The 17,733-nt window shown below is 35.2% G+C and overlaps 2 protein-coding genes across 7 annotated transcripts in view; both read right to left on the bottom strand.

Moving 5' to 3' along the window:
* Window positions 1–8,549, bottom strand: part of csnk1g2b (casein kinase 1, gamma 2b) — a 46,826-nt gene extending 38,277 nt beyond the window's left edge. For 4 of the 5 annotated variants that reach the window (XM_032573052.1, XM_032573055.1, XM_032573054.1 and 1 more), the window contains exons 1-2: window positions 8,447–8,549; window positions 1,090–1,841 (exon numbers count right to left, since the gene is read on the bottom strand). In XM_032573052.1, the coding sequence (XP_032428943.1) occupies window positions 1,090–1,311 (222 nt within the window). In that variant the 5' untranslated portion in view covers window positions 1,312–1,841; window positions 8,447–8,549. Of the gene's footprint in view, window positions 1–1,089; window positions 1,842–8,206; window positions 8,305–8,446 lie in introns of those variants that run through there. The other variant, XM_032573053.1, reaches the window with a different exon arrangement.
* A 3,348-nt stretch (window positions 8,550–11,897) lies between these two features.
* On the bottom strand, window positions 11,898–17,530 carry dmbx2 (diencephalon/mesencephalon homeobox 2). Of its 2 annotated transcripts, XM_032573183.1 has the most exons (4): window positions 16,480–17,530; window positions 15,171–15,346; window positions 13,884–14,059; window positions 11,898–12,696 (listed from the first exon to the last, which is right to left on the bottom strand). In XM_032573183.1, the coding sequence occupies exons 2-4, from the start codon at window positions 15,337–15,339 to the stop codon at window positions 12,223–12,225; spliced, it is 819 nt and encodes a 272-aa protein (XP_032429074.1). In that variant the 5' UTR covers window positions 15,340–15,346; window positions 16,480–17,530; the 3' UTR covers window positions 11,898–12,222. The 2 variants fall into 2 exon arrangements, with proteins under 2 accessions (XP_032429074.1, XP_032429075.1); XM_032573184.1 differs by lacking the exon at window positions 16,480–17,530 and having other exon boundaries at window positions 15,171–16,464.
* Between the last annotated feature and the right edge of the window lie 203 nt (window positions 17,531–17,733).

The following is a 17,733-nucleotide window of genomic DNA, read 5'->3' as shown; positions in this document are numbered from 1 at the left end:
AAAATCAAGTTTGAAGATGAAATTTACAGCAAAAAAAGCCTGTTTTCTTCCTAAGAACTTAAAAATAACTTGTAAAAATACAAACGCGACCCTGTTTTCATTGGGTCTTTCTAGAGTCCAGCACTTCATCCTCTCTATGACTCATCCAGATAGATGCTAGAGGGACTACAAGGTCCTGGCGGCAGATGAAGATGGCACTGCTGCTTGTCCAGATATAGCTGGACACCACAGAGGTAAAAATACCCAACAGATGGGAGGTTCTCAAGCTAAAGGGGCAGAGGCAGAGAGTGCAATTAAAGATTTCAGGAGAGCAGAAGTGCAATTATGGCTTTGTGCCAACCGCGGTGCTTTTGAATGCCCACGCACACATCCTGGCATCCGCATGAGAAAGAGTCATGACGGATAAGGAAACATACATGGAAGTAGCTGTAGGGATAATGATGAGAACACCAAGAGTATGGACAGTAGACTAAACCAGAATTTCAGTTTCATGTTTCTGACATCAAAGTGTTCCTGGGGAAGAACATATGACTGATCAGAAAGCAATCCAAACTCTACAAGTGGCAACAGAAATGATGTTAAGAGAAGTAGGCGTTCAGAGGAAAATGTTGGGTAATCAGAAAGCCAACAAGCCTCGACATTTCATGTGGTTTCACCAAAATAAACATCACAGATACTGAACAGTTTAAGAAAAGTCTAAATTTCTAAAACAAGGTCCCTCAAATGTGTCCCAAAGTATGGAAATGTAGTTTGATGTAGTCTGGATAAGAATATATAAGAATACATTTATCAGAACAGTTTAATCTGAAATTAACTTTATAAATTATTGGATTTAGGCGGTGTACTGTGAGTTTTTTCGCCCTCTTCTTTGCCATAACAGAGGCAGAAACGCTCATGAGGTCCAGATGTGGGAAAAAGGCGGACTCTATTCACTTCCTGTTTCTCTGCGTCACTTAAAAACACCTTTTTAAAATCAAAAACACCTTCAGGCTAATAAAATTAGCAAAGAAACATTTGTAACATGGGATGCAAACTATGCAGACAGAGTAACAGCAACTGACTGAAAAGTTTCAAAAGATGAGCACTTACCAATTTGATGGCCACATATTCATTAGTGTAGAGGTTTTTGCCTAACCTCAGCTCTCCAAAGTTACCGCAGCCGATTTTTTTGCCCACACGAAAGTTCGGGCCAACCATTAGAACTCCAGAATTGGTCCCTGTACCCCTGCCGCCAGTCCTGTTGGCCGTCGACTTAGACATCTTTTTGCCTTCCTCTGTCTCTCCTTTGCCCCCTCTCTTATCAAAATCCATAAGCTTGTGATACCCTGGCCTCTCCACGGTTATTCTCCAGCCATGCAAACCATAGAAACTCCAACAACAGTAATGGAGGGTACTACTTTAAAGAGAGAGACTGATATCACAGAACAGAGGAGAGGCGTTGCTGTTAAAAAATCCCGCGCACACTTAAACGAGCCAACACCGCAGCTGAAGTGGCCTGTGTGTCAATCATACAGCTTTTCGAGAATGTTGGTTATAAACAGGAGCTTCTTTCTTGTGGATTTCTTGACTCCAGTCTCATTCCCCGGCCCGATGAAAACGTCGGGTTTCGCTAAGCTGTTCCCGCTGACACACATACAACGGTAATCATGAAAAAGCACTCCAACACGCAGCTACTGCTTCCACAAGGCCACTTGGGAACGTCATTTGGACAGCCGCCTTCCTTCTGGTCAGCCTTCATTCACGCAGTGGAGAGGTTCCATGTTGCACGGCTACGACCGGACTCAACCCAAAGGTCCAAGGAACAGCAAAACCGGGAACAGCTGGGACTGATGTCAGCCTGTCTGAAAAACAAAACAAAACACAGACTAATGAGTTTATAGATTGAGAAAATGTTTTTAAGAGCTTGCAACAGCCCACGTCATTATAGGTGGCTTAAACATAAAGGTTATCTGAACTCAAAGTTATTAATCTTCCTTTAAAAAAATGGGAAAAAAAATAATCCATTGCTCCTGTACATACTCTTCACCGATCACATGAAACTGGAAAGTATGAGCATTTGCATTTTTCCCCATCAGCAGGTTGATGCATAACTTTGAGTGAGATGAAAAAAGAAAAATCCCCACCGTTTAGTTTGTGAGGCAAATTTTCAGTGAGCCATGCAAACATGCCTACATTCCTGGGGCATTAAAGTTTTGGTGAATGAGATCTACCGTTTCCCAGTATGTCAGCTGTCACTAAAGCGTATGACGGCGCCGCGACTTACAACAGCACCCTCCTCCGAGGGTCCCTCGTGTCCCCGAGGAGCCGAGGAAGGCTGAAACTGTTCCAGTTTTTAAATGTAAACCAAAGACGCATCTTTTAAATATTTAAGGATTTTTTTTTTTTTTGGTAAATTTACAATACCGTTTATTTTTGAATTAAGAAAATATTTTTATTGAGTTTTTTTTTAAATGTACATTTATATTTGGGGCGAGATTTTAGGCTTTGGATAACCATTTTTATTTATTTTTTTACTATATTTGTTTGCCTTTTTATTTGTTTTATATTTAAATTACCTCTAATTTCACACTTGTATTATAAATGTTATATCACTAATTGTTATATTTACATTTACTAATGTTGAACACTTTGAATGAGAGTAGCTTCCCAACATCATGCTTGTGAATTTTTTTAATTAAAAAATACATTATGTAAATACATTATGAAAAAAAAAACATTTTAAATTAATTTTAAAATTTTTCACAATTTCCTAAAAATCTTTAAAAATTTATTTTTTCAGTACCCATACATATATATTGAAATTTTTTTTACAATTATGCTTAAAAGTTGCTAAAAATGCTCCTTCATACTTGCTGTCTTGTTCTCTGCAAACCCCACACATCCTGGACACAAACTATAGACTATAGATTGGGGCTACAGATCACTTTTTGCTAGAAACCTCTTAAAACTTACCTTAAGAAATAAAATGTTTGAATAGTCTATATCTGGATACTAAAAGACCAACATAAAGTACTTATGTTAAGGTGAAGCTGTACAGAAACTACTGATTCTAAACTAAGAGGCGGTTGGCAAGTGATTTCTAACAAAAATTATTGAGGTTAAATTATTCTGTTACTAACATACTAATGTGAAGAAGTACAATTATTACTCAAGGTGAGAATCTCAAAAGAACATGTCTACTTTGTTTGCCATTTGCAGGGAAATTGGTTCTGCTTTTCACCTTTAAAGGCTCCACATTCTAATGAAAGGTACTATAGAAATCCATTTTGATGTATTGATTCATTCAACATAAGCACATTTTATTAAATTGAATAATTTTAAAATAAGAAATAGTAAAAAAAAAATGTTTAACCTAAAACACAAACTATAAATTACTACAAAACACGTGAGAATCTGGTTAACCATGACCGGTTCTTAAGTCGTTCAGATCATTTTTTCAGGAATTTGTTTTTTTTTTTACTTTTTACTTCAATATCAAATTATGCTGACTGTGGCTGCTTTGTACTACTGCTGAAATAAGAGCTTAGTGCTTACTGGTGCAAAGCAAATTCAATAAAGCAATCAATACAAGCTGAAATATTCCACAGAACATCAGACAGATTTTTTTTATGCAATTAAACTCTATTCAGTAAAATTCCATATAACGTGTGTAACATATAACTAACAAAAATAGATATACTTTCATTTTGACAACTAAGAAACATTTTCACTCTTAGGTGACTTTCTAAGTAATTCAAAATGAGCACTTTGGAGTAAAAATTGTGAAAATAAAAATACAAATTTGCACTTGAACATTAATAAAAAGTGCAAACATTTTTAGATGAGCTCTAAGGAGTTAGAGCAGGAAGTTGCAATATTAATCTCAACCATCTTTTACCTACATCTTTTACCTACTGTTACCTACAGTTTTCTGTAGGTAACAGTATTCGGATCACATCACTAGCTCCACTGTGTCTATGATCTGAGATGCTTCTGCTGATCAGGAGCACAGGTAATGCACGCAAAAGCCACGGACAGTGACTCTTCTCTATGGAAAGGCACTTACACAGATCAATGACTGATGTAATGCCTCATTTCTTTTCATAATTTGCATCACAGGAAAGCATCCAATTTGATGCATTCGGATACCGTCTAGTCTACGGATAACTCAGTTACATCTGGGAGACAAAAAGTAAGCCCTCCAGTAAACAACGCCACAGTTTGTCAAACTCCAAATCAAATATGGCACCTTGTTTTATTGCAATTAGTAGGATTACTGACGTCTGAAATGTTTTAAGGATTCACAGAAACGTCCACAGCAAACCTGTGAAGGTCAACAGTTCTTTACTGCTGCCGTTTTCACACCTGGGGAACAGAAAGGACTCGCAGTCATTACTCTGCCATGTCTTCTTTGTTGTGTAACACACGACTGATACTTGCAGAAGGAAGTAAGATGAAAATACCTGATCTGCTCACATGACCAATTGATAAGAGGACTTAAAAAAAATGAAAAAGAGCTCATTTCAAATCAAATTAAACCAGATGATATAAAGATGATTATTATAATGATGATTATTTTACATCACTGCAATAAAATAATCACCGTTTATCATTTCAAAATAAGATATCAAATGGATTGGGGGCATGCTCAAAATGAATGAGTAATGCGCTTTAATGAAAGCAATTAAATGTATGTGAAATGAAAAATAGAGTAATAAAATGTTCAACTAATCTGATTTAGTAAAGTGACAATAAAAGTGACACAGAGGAGCAAACGGTAGAGAAGCTTTCTAGGTTAGCAGAAGAATTGCTTTTAGAAACAATTTAGTACTAATATGTTCTCACTGAAATAAAACATTTTTCTTCTTAACATTACTCCGTAAGTAGAAATGTGTCAGAAGGCTTATAATAAACATTTTTAATATAACTTACTGAATGGAAAATTGGACAAATGTACTGGTTTTAATCTAATATTCCGTGTTTTTCTTCTAATCAGAGGCACATCTACTGATTTACAGTTTAAATCAGTAGATGTTTAAATCAGTAAAATGAACAAACTAACAATTGGTCACAATAAAAGGCTTTCAATCACCTAATTTATACACCACTTAAATAAAGGCTAATTTCAGAAACTGTTTATTTTTCACCGGGAGTTTTTGTTCAAATGAGTGCCGGTTGAACACTACACATTGGATTAAATTAGTCTTGGTGTTAGATCTAGTCTTGCAGATCGCATCTAAAATAAACACATAAAAAAGCCACATGGTAAAATAAAGACAGTTTATAATCAGCGCAGACACTTTGAGTCAAAAAGGAAACTGCTGGGAACACTGTTTATCTCTGTAAAGAACTTGATAATAACAGCTTTTTTTTTTAAATCATAATTTAGGAAATGTTTAGAGATTATTGGCAAAGTTGTAAAGGTTGTAAAAACTTGTCCCGTGTAAAATGTGTCAGTCTCATTACTTCTGTTTCTGGTCATTACAGGATATGAACCGCACAGCTTTGATACCAGGTTATTAAAATATATTAGATCAGCGTTTAAATGTCTGCAGCAATGAAACACCATTTTTGAAAATAAAAACTATTAATTGATAAATCTCCAAACCACAATTTAGAAACAGTGACTAAAGTTAAGATTATTTTCAACTAATCTGGTCAGGTACACGGAAGATAATTTCTAAAATGATAAATATAAGTACAACAGTATCAATGATCACCCGGTTGCCAACATCTTGGTGATAAAGTCTAGCAATGAGCTCATAGTTGCCATTAGAGTTTGTTGATTGCTGAAGTTCGTTTTTAGCTTGTTTTAGCTAACCATTAACATTTTTGATCATTTCTGCATGAATTTGAATGGATGTTTATTTTTCTAATAATAAAAGAAAAGTTCTGAAACAGTTTCCTTCAAATGCATTCAAAGCAATTTGAATAACTAGCTTATTTTATAGACCTTAGACAACTTGAAGGTCTAAATTCAAGATGTCTGGATTTAACAAATACAATCATAACCTAAAACTGTCCAGGTTTCATCGTGATATAGTGTTATTTTACATATTACTAGCCATGTTTTAGTGAGCAACTAAATTTTTTATTACAAATATAGCAACAAAAAAAAAAAAGTTTCTCTTGGCTGATACTTTCTTTGAGGTCTGACCTGGTGAGGCGAGTTTCTCTTCTAAAAACTATAATCTGCTACAGGTTTTCTGATAGAGGTGGCTGTTTTGATCCCAACATAAAATGAAAGATTAAAGTGAAGAAAATTTCAATATTATTCCCCATTTCTGCATCTTATGATTCTGAATGCAATATAAATTTAAAGTACATCAAATTATGCCGATTATTGATATATTTGCAGAAAATTTTGAGGGGGTGGGATTTTGTGATTTTTATGAATTTTAAAATGCTTTAACTGGCTGATTTCTTTAGTCAATGCACAATATTTGTATTATTTTAATGTTTTTTAAAAGATTCCTCAGAGTGAATTATTTGTTTTGACATAACTCTGTTGAAAATGATGGTAGCAATGTACTACTAATGTAAACAAAGAGGATCCAGTTGGTACTAAACACCAGGATTTTCTTTTGCATGATGATGGCATTATGTTTGCTACATTCAGTGAGTTTGCAACAATGGTTTTGATTCCAGTTCCTTGATTTGCGATAGTAACTACTGTGCCCACATCTCCAAAAATGCTTTCTATTGCGGTTAGTTTTGAGAATCCCTGTAGAAAGCATAAAGCCAACACTCAAAATAGGTCAGGAAATGTTTGACGGTACCTATATAAAGCACAAAGAAAACAAAATTCAATATATTCAAAACGTATGCAATGACCTGAGCAAATAATAGCTCAAACAAAATATGTTTGCCCAAAAATAACTAAAATCTACAAATACTTAAGCCAACCTCTACATATCCTTATAATTGTGCATTTTAATAGCTAGAACACCAAACATGCCTTAATATGTATCAATACTCACATTGGAAATCGACCTAGCACTACCGCAAAGACTAACATCTGTTTTAAATAAGGAACTTGCAAAAACCAGGAAGGACAGAAAACATAAATAATGGATGTATGGAAAAACGTAAAGTCCATTGGACTGATGGATGGTTGGGCAGAAAGACTTAAAGTTTTTAAATCCAACTACAAACTGCTGTAGATCTAGATAATAACACAGTTAATCTGTATTCGAACCACTAAAATGTATAAAACTCAATTAATATTTGCTGAAAATTTTACTTCTACAATCGAAAAAGAAACTGATTAAATAAAATAACGCAAATTATGTGATGAACATTTATTTTTGAGTCACAAGTGTTTATTATAACCCGAGGGACATAAAACAAGATTATTTCTTATCCTAATATGCTGCGACTTTCCCCCTTTTTTCTCCTACATACAAGCGCTTGGGATCAAGAGAAGTTATTCTAATAATAACATCTCATGTAAAATGTTTTTGACATATATTTTGAACATTTTGCTAACATTTCTACTAACATACACACTGGCCTTTTAGCCTATGTTTAGGGAAGCTAATGGCTAACAAGCTTCCGAAGCGCGTCTAACAGCTGTCATTTAGCTTTAGCTTCACGTAATCCCAAATGCTCGACTTTATTCTCGACACCACCTTTCGAAACTCAATAATAACAGAAAATTGTACTTTAAAAATATCTCAAAAACAACAAGTGAGGCTTCAGCGATACGAAAACCTAGCGTTAACCACGGACAAGGCCAGATAGTACGATGCTAAATGGTTAGCTTCAAATCGCTCAGTCGCTGCTAATTTCTTACTACGAAACTGTAGTCTACGACATATAATTTCAGCAGCAATTCTTTGTTATTGTGGTAATGTCGTTTATTTTCAATGTTTACACGATTTTTAACATATGAAAAGGGCTAAGAAGAGCTAGCAACCACAAAAACACCGTGAATTTTGGCCCAACGTCTGTTAAAAAAAAAATAGAAACAGCTAACCTTCTTACGTTAGCTACACTGATAACTTAGGAAAACCACCACAGCTTACCTAAATGTTAGTGACCAAAGTGAGCAAGTAGAAGCAAGAAGGGGCATAAAATATTCATTGACTGACATACCCAATGCTATCGAGCTAGTTAGTTAATGCTTTATAACTGAAAAATAACAACGTCCCAAACGACGTCGCGAGAAATACGACAAGATACTGTGGAAACGTTAAGAAACTAAAAAAAAAAACAATTTATTCACCTGAAAATGTAGTTTCACGGCTCAAACTTCGACTACGGATCTTACCCACAGCACTACCGGGCAACTCCTTAATCCTACCAGCCGAAACTGCTCACCAAGCGGCGCAGCCTGGATCTCAGAGACATTTTAGCAAACTAGCTCACGGAACGCCGAACCGGAACGCTCACAAACGGAGACACTGGGTCACAAAACACTCGCCCTCCATAAAACAACTTTAGTCGTCAAAATACAGCGTGTTACCTTGTAATTTTCAGCTATCGAAACCCAGTCGAAGTCATGGTTGTTCGATCGTTGGCTTCTTTCCCGTTTAGCTCCTCTTGTCCCCAAGTTGCTATGATTTCACAGTGATGAAGTTGGTGTCTGATTTTTAGTTTCCTATTTGGTAAAGGACTATTCCACCCGATTTAAAGCTAACCAGGCAAGATTTTCTAAAAAAAAATACACCCAACTCGAATTCAATTTAGCTTGACATCTGTAACAGAACATGTCGTGGCAGTTTTTTTTAAATGGTTTTGCTATTTATTGTACATAATTTCTGATTCACTGTTCAATGTAGCCTTCCAAAAACACACATAAGGCATGAGACAATGGAACAGGGGACTTAAAATAGAAGTATAATTTCTATTTTTATAGCTTCATTTGTATAGTTCAATTCCCTAAAATATATTTATTTGTTTTTGGTACAACTAGAACTTTAAATTGATTTTATAAACATCATGATTTTCATAAGCTAGCAGCATGTTTCTAGCTCTGTTCATTCTGATTTATTGTTTTGTACATTTTTCTTCATAATTTGGTTTGGTTGAGGTGTTGAGTGTTTGGACATTTATTCCCTCTGATTTTAGGTTCTGTCCAACTAGAAGGGTTTTTTCTTTTACTTCTTAAGTTTTGGATAGTTGTCAAAAATACATCAATGGTACCAATATTAATTTTACAACTTGGGGCACCTAATTAGCATCTACAAAGCTCAAATAATTCCTAAACTACCACCCAAAACCCAATCCATCTCTCCTATTGATCACAATGGGTAAGGATCATTCCACCAACCCCAGCTTTCTAACCATAAGACAACACAGAGATTTAAAGAAGAGTAGCAAAAGCAAATTAGGTGGATTAGCAGTTCTTAGCAACAACTGATGGTGTCCAGGACATGTTGCTGTGAAATATCATCGCTGCTGCCTGATTTTGAGCTGTTAGCATGTTATGACAGTCATGAGACTGTCACAGCAACAGTCTTTAGTCAGAGACCTCTTCAGAATCATTGTAAGACTGACTGCTACTGGAGATTCTTCCAGGTCACAGCATCACCATCCACAATGACATTTTGAAGAGATGTAGATAAGATTAGTTATGGCAACATTTAATTTCTCTTTTGGATACTTTATGTGTCTGTCGGTAATGTACAGTATGTATGTAATGAGATTTTGTTTTAACAATAAAAAGTGACTAGAATACAAAGCTCTATTGGGCACATCACTGCAAATTAGAAAACATAATTTATATTAGTAATTTACTTCAAACTGAAAAAACAAATGTTTTCACACAGATTGATATATTTCAGGCTTTTATCTCTGTTAGGTTTAAATATAATTGCTTTGTTTTGGCTTACTGAAAAGTCAAAATTCAGTTTCTCAGAAAATTAGAACAATATTTATGTTAAAGAAATGTTACGCCTAAAACAATCCTGACATAAATACCTGCTGACTTGACAATAGTCTTAAAGACAAGAAAGGTAAGCCTCAAAACATAATGGCTTAATAACGCAGTTTGATTCATTAAGGAATAAAAAGAGTAAATGTATAGTCTCCTACATCATCTGTGTGCTGTGAAGATTTGACTTGTCTACTTGTCTCTAAGCAGATAATTCAAGCAGGTTTTAATTCAAAAACACCAAAAATTATTAAATATTTATGTTTTTAATATTGATTTTCAACTAGAATAATATTTGAAAGAACCACAAACATTGTTTTAAAGATTCTGCATTTAGTGTAAAACAACTCAGCTCATGTCTTACCATCTTAAATAGTTTAGATTTTGAGCTAGGCTAATTAAAAGGCGAAATCTCCCTTTACACAAGTGCTGAGTCGGAAGCCTCAAATCGGACGCCAACTTCAGCGTCGATATGATTTCACTGTGGTCTCTTTAAGCTTCCCTCAGCTGCGCAGCGTCACGCTTATTCTCTCTGCACGACGTTACGCAAACAAACTAACTCAACTGGTTTGGAGAATACGACAAAACATCAGAAATACGCAGGAGCTGCTCTAAACTGGTTGGGTTTAGTTGGCAAATATGTGCTTTTAATTCCACGTATCAAAGGAATACGAATGAATGGAAACATGAAAGAAAATTTTTTTTAAACTATTGTGATAATACTAGAGTTTAATTTAAATGGTGTATATTTAGACAAATAATTAAAAAGTTATTTTTGTGATGCACATTTCACTTTTATCAAAAAAATATGGAGCAGTAAGCACAAAATGTGTTTTTAGTGTATTAATCTAAACAATAAGTTTGTTCATCCCTTGAATAATTTTTCCATCTTGTTTTTTAAACATGCATGCATATTTTCTGATTTTTTTTAATGAACCATGTTTCTTATTTATTGAAATAAGAAATCCTGGCATATCTTGATAACTTATGATATTGTCTTGCATTATTATTGTGACAATGATCAGTCTAATCTTACATTTTAAAATAATGTGTTTCAGAAATAGATTTTCTCACATGGCAACTGTTAGTTAGTTGAGTTTGTCAAAACAAACTGCAGAGGTTTTTTTTTTTAGCATGCTGAAACCAGTTTTACTATCAGAACTGCTAAGGCTCACAAAGCTTAAACAACAGAAAAGAGGTGGATTTGTTTAATTTTACGCCTTCATGCTGCAGCGCTGAGTCACTTAAAAGTAAGCCTTTCTTAAACATTTTCATATCTACATTTGAAACCGTATTACACCGCTGAAATATTTCTAGCTGTTGGCTAAAATAAACGGAAAATAAGAGTCCCAAGTGTAAGTAAAAGTAAATTACATCAAGTTTACCATTCTATTGTGGAAATTCAATAAAATAATTTTATAAAAATATGCTAAAACCTGCAGTTGTACTTATATTTATATTTAAACTCCTCAGTTAGCAAAGAGTCAAATAGGTACTTGTGTCTCTGGAGGCTCAGGTTGCAGACATCTTGTCTAAAAACACAGCCAGAGTAACAAAGGAATAATTTAAGTCAAAGTTGATGCATTTGCTGCAATGACCCAGTCCATGGGTGACCAAAGTGCGGCCCGCGGGCGCGGGCCATTTGTGGCCTTGGGTTAATTTTGTGTGGCCCCTTACTGCAGTTCAAGAACAGCACAAATTTGGCTATCCAAAACTTTTTGTAACTTTTTTAGGATGAGATTTTCTGTGCCAAGTTCATATCTTCTTAAACAAAAAATATGAACTACAACAGAATTTTTCTTGAGTTGACATTATTAATTATTATTATGTTATTAGTTGTGCCATGAACCTCCAGCATGTTTTTATTCAAAATCAGACTTTGGCACACCCATTCCATTACATTAGCCTACATACAGGAAAGGTTGTAAAGGAAATTTCTTACTTTCGTCTCTGGGAATAAACTAAAAACATTTTATTGTCTTAAAAAAATGGAAAGTAATAAATCCAATATTTTAAATAACTGTAAACATTGAGGCAAATGTAAAATATTACATGTTTTATTTATTGTTGTGTAGGTAAAAGAGAAAGCATTCACAATAATATTTTTGCATTTTTAATTGTGGAAATGAAATAAAGTAAAATTTTGGCCCCCCTGGATACTTTCAGCTTGGGGAGTTCGGACCTCAGCCTAAAAAGTTTGGACACCCCTGTTCTAGTCACAGTCCAGACTTAAATCCAAATGACAATCTGTTGCAAGACTTTAAAATTATGTTCACAGATGTTCTTCATCCAATCTGAGTGAAGATTGGATGGTAATTTCAAGGTGAAATGGATCAAATTCAAGACGAGTTCAGAGGGTTTGAATCCTACAGGTCAGGATGGCCCAACACTTTAGTGGAGCAATTAGTCTGAAGAGGGAGGCTGCCATTTTTGGTAGCAGATGAAGGATTCCCTGAGATGGAGAAGTGTTGCTGTATGAGCGGCCAGAACAACGGAGGAAGTGGAAACTCAGCGGACAGAAGCGGCTGCTGAGGCGGGCGACAGAAACGATCTGCAGCCGAGAAGGAGAGAAGCGGCGCGGACGGCAGTGAAGGAGCAAACCGCGACAGGTCAGGGTTAGCATCCTGGTTTTTATCCACAGTGGGAGTGAACCGAGGACAGAAACGTGAAGAGGCTTGGCTTTCAGCGTGTGATGTGATGACGTCCTGTTTGTCTTCTGTCTTCACTTCCTCCGGTGACTTTTTGCTGCTCTGCAGAGTTTCGTCCCGACAGGAGTCCCGTGGAAGAGAGGAGCTTCTCTGGCCTTTACGGTACTTTGCCCTCCTGTTTTTGAACCACACCTGCACAAAAAACCAGCACAGAGAGAGAAAGAATATTTACACTTAGGACAGAATTAGTGATTAAAATGTTAGCAGTCCAATTTAGTTTTGGGTCTGGACGATATGGCTGAAAAACATATCAAAAAAAGTGCTTCATATCAGTCAATATCGATAATTTTGACAATTGTTTTTGTTGTTTAAAATATCTGAAACACTGACAAACTGGTAACAATCCTGTTTTAGCCACATTTTCACTTCACACTCTTTTTAAAAATATATATTTTTAAGCAATTAGGCACAATGGCGGAACATTGGACTGTGCAAGTTGCCTAATAAGTTGTTGCTAGGTAACCATAGAACGAGTGAGTTGCTAGGTAACCAGAGAGCGAGTGAGTAAATTGACCCCACCAAGCTAGCTTAGCAAGCTGAGAGAAATTGAGCGGTTAAAGTTTTTCCTCTGGATCGGACTTCAGTGAAATGATTGAATATTCTATCAGACATATTATCTATTGGTATTGATCATGCATCTGCCCTGATACAGGTTATTATTGATTTATTGGCCAGCCCTGAGTCTGCTTGCAATTGACCTCTTAAGTAATTTAAATCTGTTTATTTGCTTGGTTTTATGTTATCTGTACACTGTAAAACCTAACAGTGCATCTTAAGAACAGAAATAAGTTGAAAGAACTAAAAACTAAGAAAATATTGTGGTAACTCATTCCCATTAATTAAAGTAACTCAGAAATAAATTTTTGAAGTAATAACTCTTAAGTTTAAGTTCAACATACGTTTTAGGACATTTTAAGAAATTATAAAGTATTCAAATTTGTTCCATTGACTCATTTTTGTTTATATCAAATATGAAAGACATGTTAAGCATGGACGGTTTAATAAAAATCCATCTGTCCGTCCATCCGTCCGTCCATCCATCTTATCTTATCTTATCTTATCTTTATTTTGAGTATGTCAGACTTTTTATACCTGAATGATTCATATGTCAAAGTTAAGGACTCAAACAAACAAACAACATCAAAACCAAAACATTCTTATAACATTTTTCAGGTGTTAAACATAAAACAGAAGGATTTCCAGGAAGCTTTGACAACTGATTAGACCCAGAAAGTTCAACTAAAACATAAGAAAACGGGGAATGACTCAGGACTTTTGCACAGTGACGTCAGCATGAGTCACGTTAAGGGTGGTGCCACCTGAATGCGCGCCTCAGGCAGGTTGATGCACATGGCCAGCCTCTCCCTCATGCTGACATCTGGGTACTGCGTCTGCTGGAAGGCCTCCTCCAGAGCCTGCAGCTGCGGCACTGTGAATGCGGTGCGGCTGCGTCGCTGCTTCTGCTGGTTGCCATAGCGAGCCTCCAGGATCAGCTCTGACAGGACAAAACACAAACAGGCCTCATTAGTTCAGTTACATTTACTAAGATACTTCTACTCGAGTAGCTTTTTATTACATTAGACCCTCACTTAAGTCACTTTATCACGACGTACCGCTACTGTTGAGTAAAATTTCTGGATTCTCGACTCACTGTGAGTAACTTCACTGAGTAAATAAAAGTTTGTTTTAACCAAAACGTCACCAGACACAAACACCAAACACAAGTTTTTATATAGGAATAAAAACTATTCCTAGTTTTTATTGGATTCCAAATCCAATTGATTTGGAAAAATGTTTCACTTGCATGATTTTGTTTTGTTTTATGAATTATTTTCATTTTGATCTTTAGTATGCCAACATTTTCAGATAACTTTATGTTTTGGTCTGTCTAATGATGTGATTTTAAATATTAGATGATTGATGTTTTGATCAGTTGAGTAGCTTTTTCACCAAATACCTGTACTCTTATTTCTCTAATGTCTTGGATCTCTACTTTTTACTTTCACTTGAGTAACTTTATTATAAAGTATTGCCGTAACATTTCTGGATACTCTATTTACTGTGAACAACTTCACTGAATGACGAACAAACCCTTTTTAACCAAAAAAAAAAAAAAAAATCATCAGACACAAACACACACCTGAAGTTTTTGTCAAAGTTCTGTAAGTTTTATATTGAAAGATTTGGAAACAAAATTTTGTTCTTTAAAATACCTGCATTCCCACATAACCTTATATTTTGATCTATCTGATGATGTAAGTTTTGTATATTAAATTATGTTTTGATCACTTACTCATTACTTGAGTAAGTGATCAGTTACTTTTTATGTTAACTTCTATAAAAATAAGTTACACTAGTGCCTCACTTACTTTTGGCTATTCTACCTATCTCCATATCTTTATAGTAATTTTATATTTTCTTTGCTACTTTAGATTAGCTTTTATTAATAATACTCAATTTAGGCTAAATCCTCATTTGTAATAGAGGTCTCAACTTGACATTTAAAATCTGTTTCTTTTTCTGTATTTTTATCAGTGATGATGACTTGAAACCTTCAGTGAACCTTTCCCTGAAATGTTTGTTTTTATTCGGACCTGATGACCTACCTGCGAGCCTCTCCGCCACAGAGAAGGTGTGCGCCGCCGGAGCTGCAGCAGCGGGGTAAGCCTGGTACTGCTGCGCCACCTGGTGGCGGAGGTCGAACAGCACCGAGTTCACACCGTGGAAGGGATACACGCCACTGCCCGTGGTTCCGTAGAAACTTAAGGAGTTCATCGCGACTCTACATCAACAAAGGAAGTTATTCTGATTATATAGCAACTTTATTTTACACGTGAAGCACATAAAAACTCTTAAAATACTTAAATAATGGTATTTGGCAAGAATGTGAAAACAAATCTGGATCATTTTGATGGATTTCTTTAACATCGTTCTCATTTGAGCAAACTCAAGATGTTAGTGAGTAATTAATGGCAGAAATATAAAAAATAAACACAGAGGACCACAAAGATTTATGATAAAACCAACAATATTTTCAGTAACAATAACTTGCTCTCACAGTATATGTTTTTTATACATTTTAGAGCTACAGAAAATATGAAATAACATTTGTCATCTCAATATGTGTTCGTGCAATATTGTAATGGATAAAAAAATATAAAAATATTTTATATTTGATGTGTCATGCATTAATTATCTTGGTATCAATAAGATATTTGGACAGTTAGATGGACTACTGGTGCACATAGTGGCTGAAATGCTAAAAGAGATTTGTGCCAGGAAGATGGGCGTGTAGCATAATCAGTAACAGCAGCAATTAAATGTTTTTTTGACATAATGCATCTATTATGCATCTTATCTATATGCAAATTATAGTTTTACTTTGTTTTACACTCGATTGTAGACATTTATGAATTAAAAACAAAACAAAACCCAAAACGACAACTTGGAAAATAGAAGAGACAAAGATGTGGGGCTAAAAATGCTTTTGATGTGTAATACATAAAACTAATTTAAAAAAAGATAAATAAGTTAAACACATGTTAACAACAAGACCTATTGGTCTTTCAAAAGCAAAATGTAGCTACAGCATCATTATTAATATTATTATTGTAGTAGTAATAGTAGGTTTTAGAAAGGTTTAACTTATTCAAACATTTTTCCAAACTCATTTTCACTTTACTAAACTTGCTTTTCTTCAAGTCATAATCTGTTAAATCACACTTGATCCCACCAATCTGTAGAAATTAGCATATTTTGCTATAACCTGGTACCATGCATCTCTCCTCTTAAAAGGGTAATGAAATGTTGTACTATTTATAAATAAACATAATATAAATGTGAAAAAAATGTATTTTAATTATGGTTACATCAGATTTAGCTGGATTACTGTCCCACCATTCAGCACCAGATTACCTGAGATCCAGACTGTGTTCGGATCAGTCGAGTTCCTCCAGTCAGAAGTCAGCCTCCAGTCCAATTCAGGCCCAAATAAATCCTCAGGCAGTAGCAGCTCCTTTTCCTGCAGCTTCATGAATCTCCTTCCCTGAAACCATTCTCACTTCGGACTATTTAAGACGCCTTCACCCAGGCTCCCCTCAGCCATTAGCCAATGGAAAGGAAGGTATTAGCTGGGATTAGGTGGGATGAGGGAAGAGAGGGGGGCAACTGGGAGCTCAAGTTTTTTGAAACTATTGAACTTGAGAGATTTATGCCAAGGATCGCCCAATAAGGGAGCGTTTCATTCCCTCCCCAGTTAAAACAATTGAGACAATGTGGAGGGCTAATCTCCGAGGCAGGACAGATTAAAATAACAGCCTTTGATTGTCCTCTCCATTCTCCCATAGCGCTGCTGCTGACTGCCCCCCAGCCACTGCGCCTCCCTGATGGGGGGTTTGTTTTGCTAACAGCCACCATATTTTCCCGATGAACTGTCACAATGAGAAGTTAATCTGAGCCAGCGAGAGCAATTCCTCAAAATCCTGCAGGAAATACTCCAGATTATACGAGAAATCGAAAGAATCATAGTTTTTCTTTGGGCATATTCATGTTAATTTGGAGGAATTTCAGTTTATTTGTAGAATTAATTATTCAGAAAGTAAAATGCTTTTTAAAATTTTTCTATGTAGCACTTCTTTCTATAATCGTCTATAGCTGCAGTTGTAATGCACGCAAACCCCAAACATCGTATTTCCTGCAACATTTTATCAGAATACATAGAAAATTCAAACTTTTTGACTTGCATACAAAATTGTTTGTAGCATAAAAAGTTTCGAATCTGACAAAAACTTACTTTTAAAAATTTGTTAAAAGTAACTAATTTTTCAACATGGTACTTCTAAAGTTGTGTATACAGCTGCTGTTGTGGTGGGTATAATCGACATTTTAACCCCAAGCATAAGTCTTTCTGGAATATTTTATCAAAATATTTACAAATTTAATCCAGAATATTTGCTAAAGCTTAAATATGAGCATGGAGAATGAACTGGTAATAAAATCCAAGTAGTTTTGTTAATATAATGTACTAGTGAAAGAAATTTAAGCAATTTCTTTCACAATTTCTTTCAATTTTCCTCTCATTTTGTTAATAAGTAAAAATCTGAAGAGTATGGTCTGTTTTTGTTTTCCCCTTTTACCTTTAGTTAATATTCAATGCAATCAGTTGAATGA

Source organism: Xiphophorus hellerii, chromosome 9 (assembly GCF_003331165.1).
Source record: "Xiphophorus hellerii strain 12219 chromosome 9, Xiphophorus_hellerii-4.1, whole genome shotgun sequence".
Lineage (NCBI taxonomy): Eukaryota > Metazoa > Chordata > Actinopteri > Cyprinodontiformes > Poeciliidae > Xiphophorus > Xiphophorus hellerii.
The sequence above is the reverse complement of the archived record's forward strand: the minus strand, read 5'-3'. Positions and strand labels throughout refer to the sequence as shown.

Excerpts from the sequence above, each read along its gene's own strand:
- dmbx2 (XM_032573183.1), bottom strand. The coding sequence starts at position 15,339 with ATGAACTCCTTAAGTTTCTACGGAACCACGGGCAGTGGCGTGTATCCC. Across the intron at positions 14,060-15,170 it reads TGTGGCGGAGAGGCTCGCAG|AGCTGATCCTGGAGGCTCGC; the intron begins GTAGGTCATCAG and ends TTGTCCTGTCAG. Across the intron at positions 12,697-13,883 it reads TGCCTGAGGCGCGCATTCAG|GTGTGGTTCAAAAACAGGAG; the intron begins GTGGCACCACCC and ends TTTTTTGTGCAG.